This window comes from Orbicella faveolata, unplaced genomic scaffold (assembly GCF_042242905.1).
Source record: "Orbicella faveolata isolate gen_17 unplaced genomic scaffold, um_ofav_v1 contig_1, whole genome shotgun sequence".
Taxonomy (NCBI): Eukaryota; Metazoa; Cnidaria; class Anthozoa; order Scleractinia; family Merulinidae; genus Orbicella; species Orbicella faveolata.
Window position 1 is genome coordinate 23,700,827 of NW_028301536.1, and position 18,621 is coordinate 23,719,447.

General features: G+C 40.8%; 1 protein-coding gene across 3 annotated transcripts in view; it reads left to right on the plus strand.

Moving 5' to 3' along the window:
- LOC110054558 (uncharacterized) overlaps window positions 1-18,621 on the plus strand; it is a 40,597-nt gene that overhangs the window by 1,153 nt on the left and 20,823 nt on the right. The window contains exons 2-7 of one of the 3 annotated variants that reach the window (XM_089272110.1): window positions 131-187; window positions 7,421-7,798; window positions 8,462-8,704; window positions 8,968-9,231; window positions 12,523-13,125; window positions 13,859-16,794. In XM_089272110.1, coding sequence (XP_089128236.1) covers window positions 131-187; window positions 7,421-7,798; window positions 8,462-8,704; window positions 8,968-9,231; window positions 12,523-13,125; window positions 13,859-14,277 — 1,964 coding nt within the window. In that variant the 3' untranslated portion in view covers window positions 14,278-16,794. Of the gene's footprint in view, window positions 1-130; window positions 188-7,420; window positions 7,799-8,461; window positions 8,705-8,967; window positions 9,232-12,522; window positions 13,126-13,858; window positions 16,795-18,621 lie in introns of those variants that run through there. The other 2 variants (XM_089272147.1, XM_089272184.1) reach the window with 2 other exon arrangements.

Below are 18,621 nucleotides of genomic sequence, written 5' to 3' on the forward strand. Positions count from 1 at the left end.
TATTAAAGTGGTGGTAAAAGATTAGAACTTGAAGGCTGTTCTAGAGGAGCTTTTATGCTAACCCTTTACAGGATATGTGACATTTAATTAGATGAAAGGGATTATTAATCATTATTGCCATTTATTTCAGCCCAGTCAGTTGGTATAATTTCTTCGTTGAAGCGCATGGCAACATGTATAAAAGGAGGTGAGTCAAAAAGAAAATGTACGACATTGATGACAATGTTTAGTTAAAATCACTAGCAATCTTTTAGATTTGAAGGGTACAATCGCAACACAATGTTGATCCATCTGCAGACTGCAGACCACAGAATGCAGAATTATCAACTTTATATCGTATTCTACAGTATACCCATTTCCATTCCCGAGAGCTAAGAGTAAACAGGCTAACCTGAGCACTATTCAGGCTAACCTGACTGATATTCTGGCAGGCTAACAAGAGCACTATTTTGGCCCAAATGTAGTCCTCAGACCTCTGTAGTCTGCAGTCTGCTTAAGCCTTTTGATTCCCTGAGGAACATAGGGCCGCAACAACACTCCTTCAATGCACTCAGTTCTGTGAGGTCTTCCTCAGCTGTGTCCATGTCGTTCCGATGGCCTTCACCTCTGCGTCAGTGCTCCTGCGCCAAGTCTGTTTCGGTCTTCCTACTTTTTGCTTTCCTGGTGGATTCCAGTCAAGGGCTTGCTTGGTGACATTTGAAGGGGACTTCCTGAGTGTGTGGCCGATCCACCCCCATTTCCTTTTTCTGATCTCCACTTCAATGGGGCTTTGACCAGTCTTGTCCTAGAGGTCGGTGTTGGAAATGACGTCTGGCCATCTGATGTTGATGATGTTTCTGAGGCATCTATTGATAAAGGTCTGCAGCTTGTGGGTGTTTGACTTGGTAGTTCTCCATGTTTCGCAGCCATACAGTAGGACAGACTTGATGCTGGTGTTGAAGATTCTGATCTTGTTGTCGAGGGAGAGGGCTGAAGAGTTCCAAATGGGGCGGAGGGTGTTGAATGCATGTCTGGCCTTGTTGATCCGGCTCTTGGTGTCTTTGTCTGTTCCTCCATCTTTGTTGACGACACTGCCCAGGTAGACAAACTTCTCCACCTCATTCAGGTTTTTGTCGTGGAGCGTGATGGGGTCTTGTTTCTTGTTGTTTATTTGCATCACCTCCGTCTTCTTGGTGTTGATATTGAGGCCCGTCTTCTCAGCTTCTTCGGCGAGGCAGGACAGCCTCTCCTGTGCGTCCTGGTGTCTGTGTGAGAGGAGGCTAATGTCATCAGCGAAGTCCAGGTCCTCCAGCTGTTTGGTGAAAGTCCACTGCATGCCGGTCTTTTTGTCTGATGTTGCCTGCTTCATAATCCAGTCGACTAACAAAAGGAAGATGGTCGGCAACAGTAAGCAGCCTTGACGAACACTGGTCTGTACCTGGAATGTATCCGTCAACTTCCCATCGTGTATGACTTGGCAGCTGGAGTTGTCGTACAGTTGCTGTATGATGGAAATGAATTTGGGGGGGAAGCTGTAGTGTTGCATGAGCCTCCAGATGACGCCTCGATCCACTCTGTCAAATGCCTTTTGGAAGTCGATGAATACTGAGTACAGTGGGGTCTGCCATTCCAGGGACTGCTTGATGATAATTCGCAGGGTGGCGATGTGGTCTGTGCAGGATCTGTCTTGGCGAAAACCTACCTGCTCCTCTCGTAGAGTTTCGTCCAGGGCCTTCTTGAGTCTCTCCAGTCTCTCCAGTCTGCAGTCTGCAGTCTGCAAATGTCAAACACCAAGCTGGAAGAATTGATTCCACATAAAGCTGAATAAGGGGATGTTCTTTTGATCTGTAGACTGTAGCTTCCAGATTTTGTCATATATAGACAACTACTCATGTGGGGGACGGGGAGGGGGGAAACTCCCATATAATAAGGATAGGCGTGCTTGTCATAACTGTTAGGAGTTGAAAAAAAGCAGTTATGGTACTTCTTAGGGTGTTCAGCCTTAAAAGGCCTACAGTGGGAACTTTCACATTACCTTTTAGGATATTTGGCCAAAAAAATAGGACAGGAGGTATTTGACAATCATTTTTGAGTTATTTTTTTGTAAAAAAATATTACCTCTTAGTTGGCATGTCTGGGGTATGTTATGGACGGGTCAATGGATGAGTGAGTGAGTGAGTAGGTGAGTGAGTGAGTAGGTGAGTGAGTGAGAGATGTATGTATGTCACACCAATCAGACTGGATCTACTATGAACAGCCAATCAAATTTCTTGTTGTAAAGGTAAATGGTATGTGAGAAGATTTGATCTGAATACAGTTCAGAATTCTGGTTTGGAGGGGAGTGTGACTGTTACATACCAGTAGTTTGGGTTGTTTTAGGGTGCACTATTTTTAGTCTAATGGTGGCTAGTTATGAACGAGATGAGTCTTGAGTTTTGAAGCAGTTCATGATTTAGTAGTATGCAAATGGCAAGATATTTCTATATTTAGTTACAAAGGGTACCTTGATACTTTTGTTTTTTACAAAGAGTAAATTTAAACAATGCTTCTAGTTCTTAGGACATGTTTTAGAGGAAATGAGACTATTTAGATTTGAAACAGTTCTAACGTTTTAATAATAGTAAGTTCAGTAAACAATTGTTTTGTTCTTGTTGCATGCACATATAACGAGATTTTTCTATTTTTTAGCTACAAAGGGTAATTTGACACTCTTGTTTTCCATAAGGGATTAAATTCAATTAGAGCTAACAGATCGTCACCACTTGTTCCCACAAGATGTTTGAACAAACAAAACAAGATATTGCTATTTTTAGTTCCAAATGGTAACTCAACACCTTTGTTTTTCACATGGGAGTAAATTTAATTAAAGCCGGCAACTTATCGCCTCTTGTTCCCAGGATATTTTAGTCTGAGATCTGTTTTTTTAGGTACAAGAGTACGAAAACTGTTCAAATGTCTTTTTGAAGACTGCATGGCGCCAAGTTAAACTACAAATTAATTAAATCAGTCAGAGAGGTTCTTTCTCTTTCTTGCTATTTTTTGTGGCATAGTGTTGTTGCGTTGTGTAAGAGTTAAACTCCTTTAAAACAAGGAAAGTTCTCTTTACTTGAGTATTTTTAAGCAAAAATTCCTCTTAGGGGTTGGAAGGGCTATGTGGTCAGTCATGCCTGTGTGTACGTCACACCAATCACAGTGTGGGTTGTATCAAACAGAGAATCAAATTGCCAGAAAATATGATGGTATCTACATTAATCTGGAGATGTACCAGGTTACTGCAGTTTGTTCAGTCAAACATTTTACATGTCATCGATTTAGGTTTATGGAGGGAGAATTGCATGTGAAAAGTATTTTGTGTGACTCTCAGCTGCTTACAATGCACATGCTGTCAGCAAAAGGCCCAACACGAAATTGTCATTCGAGCGTTCATTTTGGATGGGCTAGTTTTGCTGTCCGAAGTGAAAATTATAGAAAGTGCACGTCAATATTATTGTTACCATGAAGTTATATCAATCTGTGGTTATTACAAAGAGTTGCAGAAATGGTAAGAAATCTCATCATGGCTTACTTTGTCTCGAAGTTGGTTGGGAATATTTCGTATGGTAGGTGTGGTGTCATACAAGATTTTTGCCATGGTAGTGGCATGTAAGAAAGAGGATCACAGGAAACAATTGTAGGTGATCAGCGAGACATGGATATTGATAGAGCTGCAGATACTATTGTTTATGAGTATGTGTGCGAAGATTTATCAACAAAGATTCGAAGCGTTAGTTAATTGAAATTTAGAGGAAGAGCAGTGTTTCCTAAATGTGAAACAAGTGAAAGATTGTGTGCAAAAGCTAGGGATTTCAAGTTCGTGTTCGATTGATTACAATAATTATTTGGAGGGAACAAGATGCTCTGCAAATGATTTAAAAGGTGTAAGAGCGAGATATTGTATTTCCGTGTGTAGCGGAGGATGCAAAAGGATGACTGAAAGACGTAAGCTTAGATGTTGAGAACCTTCAAGAAATTGTTCGGGGCTGTTCCAAGGTTGTTACAAGTTCAGAAAAAGTAGTATTCAAAAGGAGCACGTCTGTTTCAAGAATTTCATTGGGATATCGGCTAAAAAGGAGAAAAAGAAGAAGAAAAAAGGGCACATAGTACGCTTAATAAGTGTAGGAAAAGAGTCATTCTGAAGAATTGTTGTGGAATATTTAGGGATAACAATCATCAAAGTTTGGACAAGGATATTAAACCCTATAATGACATTGCATGGAATCTGGGACCAGTATACATGAATGAGTTACCTTCATCATAGCTGTCAAGAGTTCACCAAGTGCTGCTACTTCCATGCCTTGCAAGCCTATGTTTAGAAGTAGAAGGTACTCGAAGCAATTTTCAATTATGAGAGTTTCCATTGATGTGTTGTTTTTGAATTGGTTCCTCTTGGGGTTGAAAAAAATTTCAAGCCACACCTACAAAACATGATCTTGGTATCTCTTAGGGGTTCTTGTCAAAATTTCCGACATGCACCCCCATGCTTTGTATATGGCAGTCTCCCTGGGGACGACCATCGCTCTATAAAACTTCAAACTAAGCTGACCTGTGAGACCAGATACTGGAGGAAGACATTGTGGTTTTGAGTCCCTAGGTCCCTTTTAATATCTAAGCTGAGCTGAACATTAATTAAGCGACACCCACAAAACAGGATCTTGGTAGCTCTTTGGGGTTCTTGTCAAAATTTCTGATAAACACCCCCATCCTTTTTGTATGGGAGTCCTCTGAGGGGCAATTATCATTACTCTATAAGCTCTTAACTAAGCCAAACTGAACATGACATTGTGGGTTTGAGTCCCACCAAAGTCCCTTTTAACCCTCGGACATACAAGCTAACTCATACCCCCACCATGATACAAGGGGGGGGGGGTGGGTTTGATGGAACCCCTCTTGGGTTTTCCTTTTGTTAAGACACAGGAAACTAACCTTACATTGGTTAGACAGCCCTGAGCTTGTTCTACAAGTAGATACCATTTTTGTTGGGTTAGGGTTCGGGTTAGGTTCATGAATTTCTGCAATTTGATGAAGAAAACTAGAAAAAACTACAGAATTATGTCAAAAAAGTTGATTCTTGACTTAAGGTACATGAAATTTGTGGTTGCCATGGCAATGTCAAAAATGACAGACACACAATTGACATATCAAAATTTCTGCAGAAAATGAATGAACAGGTACTGAAAGTTTCAGCTCCTTAGAGTAAATCGTCTTTTCAAAACTTTGAAGAAACCTTATTGGGGGGGGGGGGGGCATCCACCCCTCCCCCTTCCGAGGGTTAATTTCTAAGCTGAGCTGAACATTAATTAAGTCACTGAACACTAAAAAATTATCTATAATGTTATTTCAAAGTGGAAATCCACACTAGCTTAGAAAGAAGAAGTTAGCTGGAGATAGAAGGAAGAAAAGAGAATGTTACTTTGAATCTTTGGAAGAAGAGAGAAGGAAAAAAAGCATGTGTTTTTAGATTCTTGGGAGGAGGACCCCTTGAAAGTGACTAGTCTCAAATAGGGAGCATACATTTTCTAGAAAGAGGGGTGGGCTAGAGGAATTCAGGGGAGGGTTATTATATTAATTCTCTACCCACCCAAAAAAGGGAGGGTCACCATAAATTTGATACAACAAAGAGGGGGTCACATTTTTTTGCATATTATACATATTCTCAATCGAAACAAAAACTAAGGAGTAAAGGGAGAACTAAAATCGTCAAAATCTATGCTAATTAAGACCGGGTATCCAAACCTCTTTCACGGTTGTGGTGTTCTTTGTTTTAACCTTATGAATTATTAATGAGTTTGAGAAATTCGCCTCTAAAGGGGACATAAATTGTTTGTATGATCTGCAGCATGGAGAGCTCGCTTTGGAGAAGATGCACAGCAAGTGAAGGATATTTTTTTGGTGACTATAGAATAAAGGCTCTTTATATAATGTATAAGATTTAAAATATTCTTGTTAATAGGAAAGGCCTTTATTCTAAAGTCACTAAAAAAGTACGAAATAGGTCAAAGTGTCCACAGTTTAAGTGTCCTCATTTTAACAAGTCTTTACTATATTGCACTGCATAATAACATTGCCATGGATTGAACATGCAAGTCAGTTGAAACTCGACTGCTTTAATTTGTTTACAACCATCAATCATTTAATAAAGGGCTCGTGAATGAAACGATATTAGGAAATAGCCCAAAGAAAATATGCGCGCTGCTTGGTTGAAAATCGTGTTTCTATTTAGATTATGATCTCGATATTTGATAGTTGACTCGGGCTGCGCCCTCGTCAACTATCACGCAATGAAATTGGGAGTGAATAATCTAATTGTTTCAGTATAAATCTACTAGCCGTTTAAAACTTTATCTAAATCCTCTTTACAGACACCTCGAAAACGCGAAGAATCGGCCGTCATTTTGTCAATAAGCATACACTGTTACGCTACTCACTATCTACAACAGAATAGATAGTGGGTAGCGTAGGCAATCAGAGAGCAGCATTCGTGATAGAACGCTAGTTGATTTATACTCGATAGAAACACAGAACTAGCACGAGCTGTTGACGTAATAATGGCGCGAGCAGAGAGAATTTACATTTTGATGATCAAAGTAAACAAACATGTTCTGCGTGTTTCTGTCGCGTTATAGAAACACATGTGGAAGTTTGGGAGAACTCGAAACTTCTATGGAAACACTTGCCTGTCGCCTCGTTCTCCCACAGCATTTCTCGTCCTCCCAAATGTCCACTCGTATTCCTATAGAAACATGGCACATGTTTTCTATTTGTAATAAATGTCAAGTATCTCCGTTAGTAAAGGTGAAGTTTATATATTTAAACCTCGAGGGACTTTACTATTATATTATAATCTGTATTACAGGTTATTGTTTTGATTATTTTTGTCCTGATTTTACCCTAGAGTATCAATAGTATCCGTGTTTAGTCTAGCAGTTAAATATAATGAATTTAGACGGACTCGATGTTCCAAATTAATATGCCGTTATTAGACCGGGAACAAATTTGAAATAAAGCGACTTCCTCCTATCTCTATCTCGAGTGACATGACTATAAATTTAGCTTTGAGCGCCCCTTGTGATGTCTTCGATTTGCCTCTCCCTCTTTGTTGGTTCCCAATTTCCCTCTTGTATATAGTGGTGTATAGTCCTTAACCAGGGATAAGGAAATTCATGGTTTATTTTCAGCATTCGGAATAACTACAGTGTTAATTATGTCATTTGTACCTTGTATTTCTTATGGCGCATTAGTTCCTTTGGGATCCGGATCAAGATGAATGATCCAAGATCACCCAGTTCATGGTGCATCAAAGCTAGGAACCTATGAATCTCTTCCCAGAGTGGATTCATTGGTTCCTCTGTTGTACCATCAAGCGCACCCTTAGACTTACCTATAGTGGGAATTGTTTTTGCAGCGATTAAGCTGGTTTGTAATTTACGTACCATCGCTGGAGGTCTTTTGGTGGTTAGCAGTGGTATGGCCCTACGCAAATGCTCCAGTCTCGACGAATTCGTAGAGGCCTTCAACAAAGTTGTTTTGGTTTCATATTCCAAACTGATTGAGATCAGCGAGGGCTCCCTTTGCTTCACAGTGCAAGCAGAGACATCCTCAGCCTTGAAGGAATTATGGGACATGTACAAAAGTGGAACATTGCAGAATCACCTTCAAGAATTCCTAGTCACTGATGAAATCAAACAGCTGGCGAGCGGAGACGAGGTCGAGGTGACAGTGTATATTGATGAGCAGGAGTATAAGGCAGCCTATGTTGATCTAATGCTCCTACAAAAAGAAGGTTAAGTGTTAAAACACTAATAGCTTTCAGCTATCAGCCGCTATCAGCCGCTATCAGTCTAGTTTGAGGGAAAGTAAATGATATGCCTACTGGGAATTTTAATGAAATGTGCATAAATATGTGGAATTGTCAAAAGTATATGCATATTAAGAGTTTGCAGATAGTGGAGAGATGGACGGGGAGAGGGGATACGAGATATGTTCAGGATTGAACGCTAATGAGATTCATATTGCTAATGAGATTCATATTCCTTATGACAAGCATCACAAAGTGTCCTCATTGGTAAAACGTCACCAAAACACACCCAATTCTGTCAAATATGAAGTAATATGAAAATGTCAAGTAACCTTGCAAAATATGAAGTACTAATTAAACAATACTTGCGTTCAATCCTGGACATAAGTGGGGGATACGAGAGGAAATTGCACTCCCTGAATGGCCGAATAGTTCCTTATTCCTATCCGTTACCTACGAGTGTTGTTGATGGAAGCTCATTTATCGGGGCTGTAATCAGGTTTCTTCTGCGACAAGTAATCATTATTCCCATCTGAAAGGTTTTGCTGTGTTGCTAAGATCGATTAACTGCGAAAGTCTGGTAAGCCGTAAACTAGGAAGAATCTAATCGTATTTGATCACTGTTTACATGTATTTAACTCCTTATAGAGTCAGATGTAGCAGAAGAGGAACGACTTGGAGGAAGACGTCGCAGGAACTCGGACTCTTTTCTTTGCCTCAAGCCCAATGAGAATGACGTGACTTTGATGAAAATGAAACACGCAGAAAACAAATGGAATTTGGAAAGGCAGAGAAGGCAATTTCTAGAAGAAGAAAACAAGAAACTAAGAGCGGAGATTGCAGTGGCAGAAAATGTACAGAGGAGATTGTTCTGTCAAGATGGAGAGAGTGGTAAGTGTAAGAATTATTTTCTCTGTTTTATTTGTATGTGGTCTCTGGAGTCTACGTTGCCCCAACTGTCAATTCTGACATTGCTGAAGGCAAGACGTTCCCCTCCAACAAAACTCCGAATCAGTTTTGCCTGTGACATAAAAAATGAGAACTTGGATGATGATAGTTGAACAACACTACAAGAATAAAAACATGGTTGAACTTAACTATCATACACATCAATTACAACATTAAAAGGAACAGGATGCCGTTATCTTTTACAGCTCAAGCAACTGAAGACCTTGAAAGACCCAGAAAAAGACGTCGAAGAAATTCTGATTCTAGTTTGTATTGCAAAGCGAGGGATGAGACGTTTGTACAGAGTGAAAGGGAAGCAGAAACAAAACATCTGGAATCCGAGAAATACGACTTCTTTCAGAGCTATCTACAGAACATCCAAGAGACACACAGTGTGACAACAGAGACGACTGACAGTGGAATAAGAACACATGGTGGACCATCTGATCTTGAAATGCAAGACATCTCAGGTAAATATTGCGTTCACAATCATAATCCAGTTTGTATTTAGCTCTTATTAACCGAGCAGGAGGTCTGTATGGGAGAATCTTGACCGAGGTCTGTACACACGACCGAGGTCAAGATTCTCACATACAGACCGACTAAGCTCGGTTAATAAGATGTTTATTATATGGCAAACAAGAAAAAATTAATTCGTTTAATGTTACTGGTTTGTACTAGCTGACATTTTGCTTGCGAACGGCGATGAGCTGAACTTAATTCTGCCAAAGTTTGCTCGTCCTCTTTACTTTGTTTCCTCATCAGGCTTGGCACTTCTATAATATGGATATTTTCTGGTGCTATATTTTGGAAGAAAATAGTCAATACTTTTGTATTTAGTTTGCAACTTTTTCACGACAAAATGTAATCGGTCGAGATGCCGGTCTAGATGGGAAAATCTAGGCCGCGGCCAATATCGATTTCAGTCAATCAAATTCGTGAATCGTGAATTCGGTAGTTCCCAGTCCTTGTGAGACACAGCCATATAATAACGACATTTATTGGGACGGATTTGTTCGCCGATTTGCCACCGCGCCCCCCCCCCCCCCACTCCCCCCACACAGCAGGAGCAAACTTCATCATGAGCGCATGCACACAGTCACGTATTCGCCGTATAGATTGGAAGAAAGTGTGTATGACTTCTGCAAAGCCGCATGTATTTTGACCCGCTAGCCTTCGACAACAAGTAACTAAAGCCTGCGTAATCAGGAAAGAATGTTTTGTAGCTCGGCGACGGCAAATGGCCATGAGTTGTGGTAAGAAAACAAATCTTTCGAGTAGCTCGGCAACTGGCCATGATGACCCTCAGATCTGTGGTCAAAAAATGAATTTTCCGATTTGTAGCTCGGCAGATTCGTTGTGGCCATAATTGGTTGTCAGAAAACCAAACTTTCCGTGTTGTGTAACTCGATAAAAGGCCGTGTTTTTGTAGTCAGAATGGTTAATTCGCCTTTTTCATTTGTGAAACTGAAAAAGATGTAAATTCGAGTACTGTAGACACATACAAACACAAAATTTACATGTAAAAACACTTGGCGACGCGCTGTCTTGCAGGGTCGCTGGTCAAAACTTTATTCTCTCAAGAAATATTTGTTACAAGTGTTGGCGAACTGAAATTGTGTTCTAAGGGCCTGTTTACATGGAGGGAGGGTGCCCCTGCTAACCGGGCTACCCGGCTAGGAGGGTTGACACATAACCCACCTTTACATGCAACTCACCTAACCGGGACAGTGAGTGGGCTGCGTGGGCTATCTTTTGAGCGGTCGCTAAGCACAACAAACAAAATGGCCGACCAACACTGGTTATTTGACATCTTATTTCAGCTTCCTGCGCGGGCACGGGCCTATTCTCTGCCTGAGACTCATTTATTCTTGGCTTGCGCGTGACGTCATCATTTTCTAAAATCTAAAACTAAAGAGCCACCAAAGTTGTTATCCACATCAGGCATAAGAGGGCGAATATTTATAGCGGAGCTCCGGCGGCCCGAAGGGCCGCCAAGCGGAGCCCCATACTCATATAGGAAAGAAAAGGAAAACCATGAGTTGATTTTCTCATGGTTATCATGGCTAGCGGTATTGCTCGTGGGCGCGTACGCACGACAACGACGGCGGAGTTGCCCAACATGGCGGCCATACTCCAAAATAATAGGTTGACAGAGACATGCAGCCTTTGATTACTACTAGTTTATTAATAATTCATTGTTTGGGTTCACAAATATTAAACAATTAGTAACCGAAAGGAATGTAAACTGCGCAGGTTATCGAACCTCAGCCAGTTGCTACGGTGAGGATAATAATAGTCTTAGGATTTTAATACTTACCGAACCTTAACACCTGACGGCACAAGTCGTTTTAAATTCCAGCAGTGAAGGATATCAAATGTTCAAATGTCAGTGTAGTAATGCTGTTAATGCTAGTATGTTGGCTGGAGAGTGTAGCTAGCTTAACCAGGCCTAAACTTGATACGAAACTTGAGTAGAGCAAAATTAATGATCAACCGATCAAAAGCTACAGCTACTGACCAGTTATTCACTGATAATTAACACTTAATTACTGGTTCCTCGGGAAACCAGTTATTTTTGTTTTCCAAGTATCTTGGTTAGAGGGAAACAAAACTAACAGGTTTTCCGGGGGGGCCAGCCATGTAGTCAATTGTTATAAAGCACAACGAGGACGAGAAGTCGTAGAGGCTGTCGTAGAGGTGGCGCACAACTTTGAGGTGTTCGTCTGTCAAGTGCCGTCAACATTCGAGGATAACATTGCACCGTTACCCTCTGTCGTCATAGATTTACGATGTTACTCGCTCAGAGACGTTTGGTGGAAACAGTTTTATAATTAAATATGACATGTCATGTGGCCTCGAAAAATCATAAGAGCCCGCGCTATTGGGGAGAAAATTCCAGCTATATAACAAGTGCCCTTATGTTCTACCATACCATCGCTGCATGGCATTTTGGGAATAAAATGTCAAAAGTTCGCATACTAATGCAGGAATGCCTCAAGAAAAAAAGTTTCAGAATTACAATCAACTTTGAGACGGGAGAATAAATGTGTCAAAGAAAAGATAAGTTCTTTCTAAACGCTTATGAAGACAAATTGTGGCACTGACAATTTTTCCCGCCCGTTGTTGTATTACAGGTGCCAGTAAGAACAAATGAATGACATTCTTGCTTTCTGTTTATATTATTCAGTGTGTACTGTTTTCGTGTCTTTTTTTGGTCGACAACTCGCTGTGACAGAAAACAGGGGAACCAAATCGACCTAGCCTGCGTAGCAGACGTAAAACAGGGGTGAGGGAAATTAAAGGGAGAGCAAGAGCGGGGATAGAAAGAGGGGGGAAGGACTGAGGAATGCGTTCCTTCCCCTTCTTCCGCGCGTTTGTTTGTTTTTTTTTTTTTGGCAGCCCTACCCCTCCCCCGTGCATGCCTGCAACACATGCGCAGGCTAAATCGACCATGATCACGAGTTAGATTGATTTCTTATATAGCCCCTCCCATGCCCTCATTTCATTAGTCCTTAGACAAAAAGGGATAAATATCTTAGCTTTGGATGCCGCATATGCCATGCATCAACAATTCAGTAAAATCATTGGATTTCAGTTTCGCATGATTGCGTGAATTATAAACTAGATTCCTGGATTTCTTATCTCCCTTGGTTTTGGTTTCTCGCTGTCATGTGAAAACCGACTCATCATGATCCAGCGTGGTAAAACAAGTTATATTCCGTTATAAAAGAAATAATGGATTTTTTCCCCTTTTTTAGATGACCCATTTCAACTTTGCTTGAAAGATCTCGAGGAAGATGTCATCCCTGAACTGAGAGTAAGACTAGCTGGCGACCAAGTTGCTGCGAGACATATTTATAACTCATTTGGTATCAAAGGCCCTTTTCACGAATCGATGAATATTTTCGCATTATTTCCTGACACTCCTGTGAAGTTATTGAAAGACGTTCTCGAGGCTTTACAGCTGTATGACCTGGTAGAATTGCTGGAGAGAGCGCAGAAACCGCAACCTGTCAGATCGCTACGACCTGCTCTTCCTTTACAAGAGATAGAGAAACTGAGAAAAACTACTGATCCTCGTCCCACAACATATCATAGTAATGTTGCTGTTCTGATTGTTACTGACAAAACGAGTCATCATACAAAAGGGATTGAAGGGTTTTTCAAAGGTCTCAGCTCAAAGAGCGATGTGACTGTATTTGAATGGAAAACACGGGATTACGAGTTACAATCACGGCTGAGTTGGTTGGGGAGACTGGATGAAACAAAGGTTCAAAGGATGGAACAGGAGGCGCAGAAGGAAATGGAGACCAAAGAGACAGCTTTGTCAGCGGTCATAGAGAGGTGGATACACAACCAAGGTTGATGACAATGAAAATGAAATATTTTCTACTTTATATGAACGTGAATCTGACCTTGCCTCTAACGTAATTTCGTTATATTTGACTAAACATCAATACATTTACTGAGTTTCCATTTCTTTCATCCCAAGATAAATCTGATTGTGTTTAGTTCTGTGAACAAGGGGGGTGGAGTATAGGTGTGAAATGCTTAGTGGTTATGAATTCGTAATATCCTAGCAAGTGTTCGAGAATAAACGAGTAAGAGTAGTACAGTCTGGGATTGGGATGGATTATCATTCTTAGGGAGAAAATGAAAAGCAGATATTTGAGAAGGGCGAAGACAGAAACAACGATACCAATGTCCAACTTTCGTTTAAAAGAAAACTTTCCAAGCTTTTGCGCTAGCCTGGCGTGTTCCTCACTTTTTGATAACATTTCTCACGTGTCTGAAGAGCGTGGTGCCTTTGCAATCATTTACTCTCCATCTCCGGTGTCCCATCTAACGTAATCAATAAGAAGACATTTATCACGCCATGAAATGTCTTTGAAAATGTCGATTTCCTCGTGCTCACGGAAGCTTGCACCGAGCGCGTGTGGGAAGTTTTCCCGACCTGCTCACATTAAACCGTCCGATCATACAAAAATGCCCGCTAATCTCCCTATATTGTTTTCTTTACATTTAGCACAGCGGTTTTGTAACAGTATTAAGAAAGAATGCTGATCTTTGTTCTTTTTGTACCACTTTTTTTAGGAAACTATTCATTGTTTGCTGTGTTTGTAGCCGAGATGTTCAGGATGTTTGAGTCTACGTATTTTTTTGGAGAGGCAATGAAAAGACTGGTGTCCGAAATTCCAGACAAAATTAAATTTTTTATAGGGAGCTGGATCCCAGTCAGTGTCCGAGAATCTTCAGAGAGCCTCGTGGTAATTGCTGCTTATGCCGAATACGCGCTCCTTGAACGTCTGATGCTGGATATTCTTAACAAGCGCTGGCAGACGCTGGACCTGATATCAATGATGGAAGAGTTAAAAAGGTCTGTGACTAAAGAGCATATCGGGCCTAGGAAGATATGGTTTAACCCGGCTTTTCCAGTGGTACCAGTACTAACAGACAGTTTGTCGTCTCGCCCAAGATTTAAAAAGGAGGAGGATCCGACTGACAGTGCGTAAGTTAATTGTCTTGATAGTTCTTTATATCACACAGCTCCAACTGATCTTATTGGTGGAAATGTCCTGGTTTTCAAAAGCCAAGAAAAAAAGAACCAAATAAAATATCGTGGATAGCTTTGATTGTAGAATTATAAAACCATTCGTCGCTCAGATAAATGTACGGTAAAAGGTGTGGGTAGTTAACTTTCTTAACTCTTTCGTCTGCCTGACCGACAGACACCTTGTCGGTCTAACTTGTGGTCATAAGGACTCGATGCCAAAGGTCTGAAAATCACCTTCACCTTTCCTCCTGCTTTGAGCACCTTTGGGTCCGCTATTGAGTACTTGGTTCTGACACGAGACTAACACTCGAAACAGTTCCTATTGTGGAATTATAGTTGGTGACAATTGTAAACTCACGATTGACTGTAACACAGAAGATGAAAGGCTCGGAATCATTTTCTTGTATAGATTTTGAACAGTTTTTATTACAGGTAAATGATGTGATTTACTTAGCTTTTAGTGTATCTGTTGGTGTAAAGTCTCGCCGTGGCCAATGATACCTTGGCGGTGTAGGAGGGTATGAATGGAATCACGGTTTAACTGATAGCTGAGTCCACACTACTTCGTAGAAATTTGAAAACGATGTCTTCACTCTGAGAACGCATCAAATGTTTTCCGTCCACTCACACTACCCCGAAGAAATTTAAAATCATCGATCATTTTGGATTTGCGTTTGAGGAAAACTCGGTCAGGGGAATCATATGATCGTGTCGTGATCGTTTTCGAAAAGCTCCGTTTTCAAAATCCACACTAAAACGCAAGCCTTGGTTTTTCAAATTCCTCCAGTTTGAAGAACGTTTTGAAAAGCTCCGTTTTGGTGACGGATTAGTGTGGACTGTAGGGCTAACTGTAGAAATAAAGCTGCGTTTTCAAATATCTCCTGCGCAGTGTGGGCGAGGCCTAATATAATGCACGGCATATTGTATTTTTTCTTATGCGGAAACAGACTAGTGATGTGTTTAATATGACTCAGAGCACGCTTTTGAAATGAAATTTTCCCGGATGATATCGTGTTTAAATAACTACTTCTGTGAGTTTGCTAATATTATTTTGCAAAATAAAGAAGAAAACGCCAAGGATGATGAAACGAAATCAAACACAAACAAACCAACCAAAACAAAATTTTCCACCAGCCTGTCAATTTTGATCTCTTGCCATCTTGTCACAAAATCAAAATGATGAACTGTTATCCACTTCCATACTTGGGATGCTGCGCTTTTTTCCCCAAGAGCTTGTCCTTTTCAATTTTACTGTATAGGATCTTTTTATCCAATTTATTTGTATCATTGGTAGCATTTGGCAATATGATATCGATATTCAAAAAGGCCAACTTTCGATAATCAGGAGGGACACTGTACCTTTAATTGTCAATTTTAGGTCCAGTATCGCAAAATTTAGTTAGTTATTTGTTCTATTTCATTTAGTTAGTTATTTGCTGTTAGGCGCACGGAGTTGAGAAAAGCGCCCTTTAAAAACGTAAATATTATTATTATTACAGAGGTATTAAAATAATACTTCGTTCACATGAAGCGACTGACAAAACATAAGCTTCTTTCTCTAAAATGTCACTTAATTAATCAAGTATGCTAGAGAAATACACTTAGAGATGAAAGATAGGAAACTTAAGATAACTTCTCTTTGAATAAAATCTCCATTGTATCTATTTATGCATTTTTTACTAAAAAGTGACCTGCCGGAGGAAAACAAAACAGACAAAAAAAACAAAGCACGGATCACAAGTTCCGGTTATATTGCCCCCACTAGCCTGTGTAGCAAGCGTTCCCGTACGAGGCGAACGTGGGAAAATGCGAAGGAGCAAAAAGGTGGAAGGAGGGGCGGTGGGGGAGGGGAGCGAAGGGAACGCCTGCCCGCAAACCCCTCGATTCTGAAAAACCCGTTCGCCCACGAACGGAGCTTCTGATTGGTACGGCGTGGTATATTTGATTGATAGGTTTGACATGTAGGTGTCAAATTATTACGCTAACTTGGGATCAAAGAGATCAAAATGGCGGAATGTGTGGAAGATTTTGAATCGTGTTTGAGCGAAGTTTTGTTGAAGCTCAACGAAACCGGGATGGCTTTTTCGTTGAAAAAAGAACAAGAAAGTGCAATGCGCCATCTTTTTAACGGCAAAGATTTAATGCGATTTAAAATGAAAAACTGAACTGCTTGGACGATATTCATCAAGGGAAGTTCAAGGTTATTTATGCTTCAGCTGAAGCCGCCATGGATAAGCGCTTTCTCGAAGCTCTAAATACAAAAGATTCGTTATTTAACGAAAATATGGCTGCGTGTGTTGTAGACGAAAGTCATACAGTAGAAACTTGGACGGGGCTGAGGTAAACTTGATCGCCGCTTTGAAATCGCATTTAATGTTGTTTACCCCACTTGCTACTATTTTGACAGTAAATAAACAAATTGATTTCATTATGAAACATGCGAGGCCTTGTAAATAAAAGTCCTTTGACTTAATAAGTGTACGTGTGGTATTTGCGGTTGCTTGTCAATTCTTGTTACTTGCAGTAGGCGCATGGCGCATGCATATTGCCTTGCTTGCCAATTCTTGTTAATTGCCGCACTATTTGTTTACTTTCTTCCTCCTGGGGAATTCTCGTTGTCGTTTTGCCGGTACTATCAACGATCACTACTTTAACGTGAAGTGTCCCATCGGTTGGTAAATCATCGATGTTCTAGTTCGAATCAATGCACTCCTTTAAGGCTTGCTGGGACTGTTCAGCTGTTCTTGCAAATAAAGAGTTGCGAGAAGCTTTAGCAGAGTTGACACGAACAGACTTGCGACAAGGACTGCTGCCCGGCGGAGTTTCGAGCAGCCGCTTGGATGCGTTAATCCTCTGTTTTGGTAGAGTTTTGCAAGCAGCAGCCTCACTGCCCATTGAACTCAGTACGAGCTGGTATAGTGTTCCCAAATTCCTTATTTTGTGAGCGCAAGGATCATATACACGGTCTGAAAATAGTTCGTTGTCTTCCACTACTTCGACTCTAACCGCTCTGCAAGTATCGGAAAGGATTTCTCCTCGTGTATCTTTTCGTTTTGATGGTTTGAAAAGATTTTCTGACGAAATATAGCCAGGTTTACCAGGTTGAGATGCTGTTCCGAATTTAACCTTGAAAGAACACCGACAAATTCTGTAGCGTTCGCTTGGAGTTTCTCGCTCTCGGGTGTTCGACATCTTAAATTTTCCCGGGTTTGACAACTCACATGGAGTATTTGTTTTGAAGGAAGTAAACTTTTACATCCGGTAATCTGTAATTGGCTTACTCAGTGACAGACTGTCAATCACTGAGTGAAATCAACCGTGAAAAGTCGATGGGTGGTCGGTGGGCGTTTTTCAGAATCGAGGAGTTTGCGGGCAAGCGTTCCCTTCGCTCCCCTCCCCCACCGCCCCTCCTTCCAACTTTTTGCTCCTTCCCATTTCTCGCGCGGCCCGAATGCGAAAAACTCCTTCGCGCGGCCCACGTTCGCCTCGTGCGGGAACGCTTGCTACGCATGCTATGCCCCCACTGGCCACCACTAACAAGTGAAATACTGTCATTTGCAGTGCTTTATGATTCCTTGGCTCTTCAATGTGACTTCTTTAACATTTCTCGTCTGGTTTGCTACTTTGGTAATCACTGACGCATATAGAACTTACTGGAGCGAGTGTTATCTACAATCCAAACCAGTAAATTTGAATAGCTGTAATAGGAACCGTCACAAAATAAAGTTTAATTTAATTTTGTACCTTAAACCTCCTCAAACTACGACCAAATTATCGAAAACTCAAGGGTTTTCAGTTTTGTTTTGTTTTGTTTTTACAACTGAATAAACAGGAAAATAATTGATCACACCCGCGAAAGGTTCTCATGGCAGACTCTGAACAAGCTGCGAGTTTTTTTCTTTTCTGTTTTTAAAGCTTGAAAATGAACGCTTTTTCTTATGTAAAAACAACATCATAAAAGTGTCCATCAAGATTTATAGCATCCATGTATTCAAGTCATCTTGAAGGGTTAAATGTTCCCTAAAACACGTCAGAGCAAGGTCGTCAACAACAATAGTGCGTTCAATTTCTTCACAAATAACCATTCTTCGCTCGGGGTGAGTGTTGCGATAATAGTGATAAAAATGGTGGTCTAGAGCCTCATAAAAACGTCCTCGAACACGCATATCTGTCTTTTCGTCAGGGCCTGTTTTTTTCCGTGGAAGGGCATTTAGTACCATTTGCTTTCCTTTGAACTTCAAACGTGGTGATGTAAGACGTTATATTAGTGTTTCCAGTCTTTTTAGGGTCGATATTTTCCCCG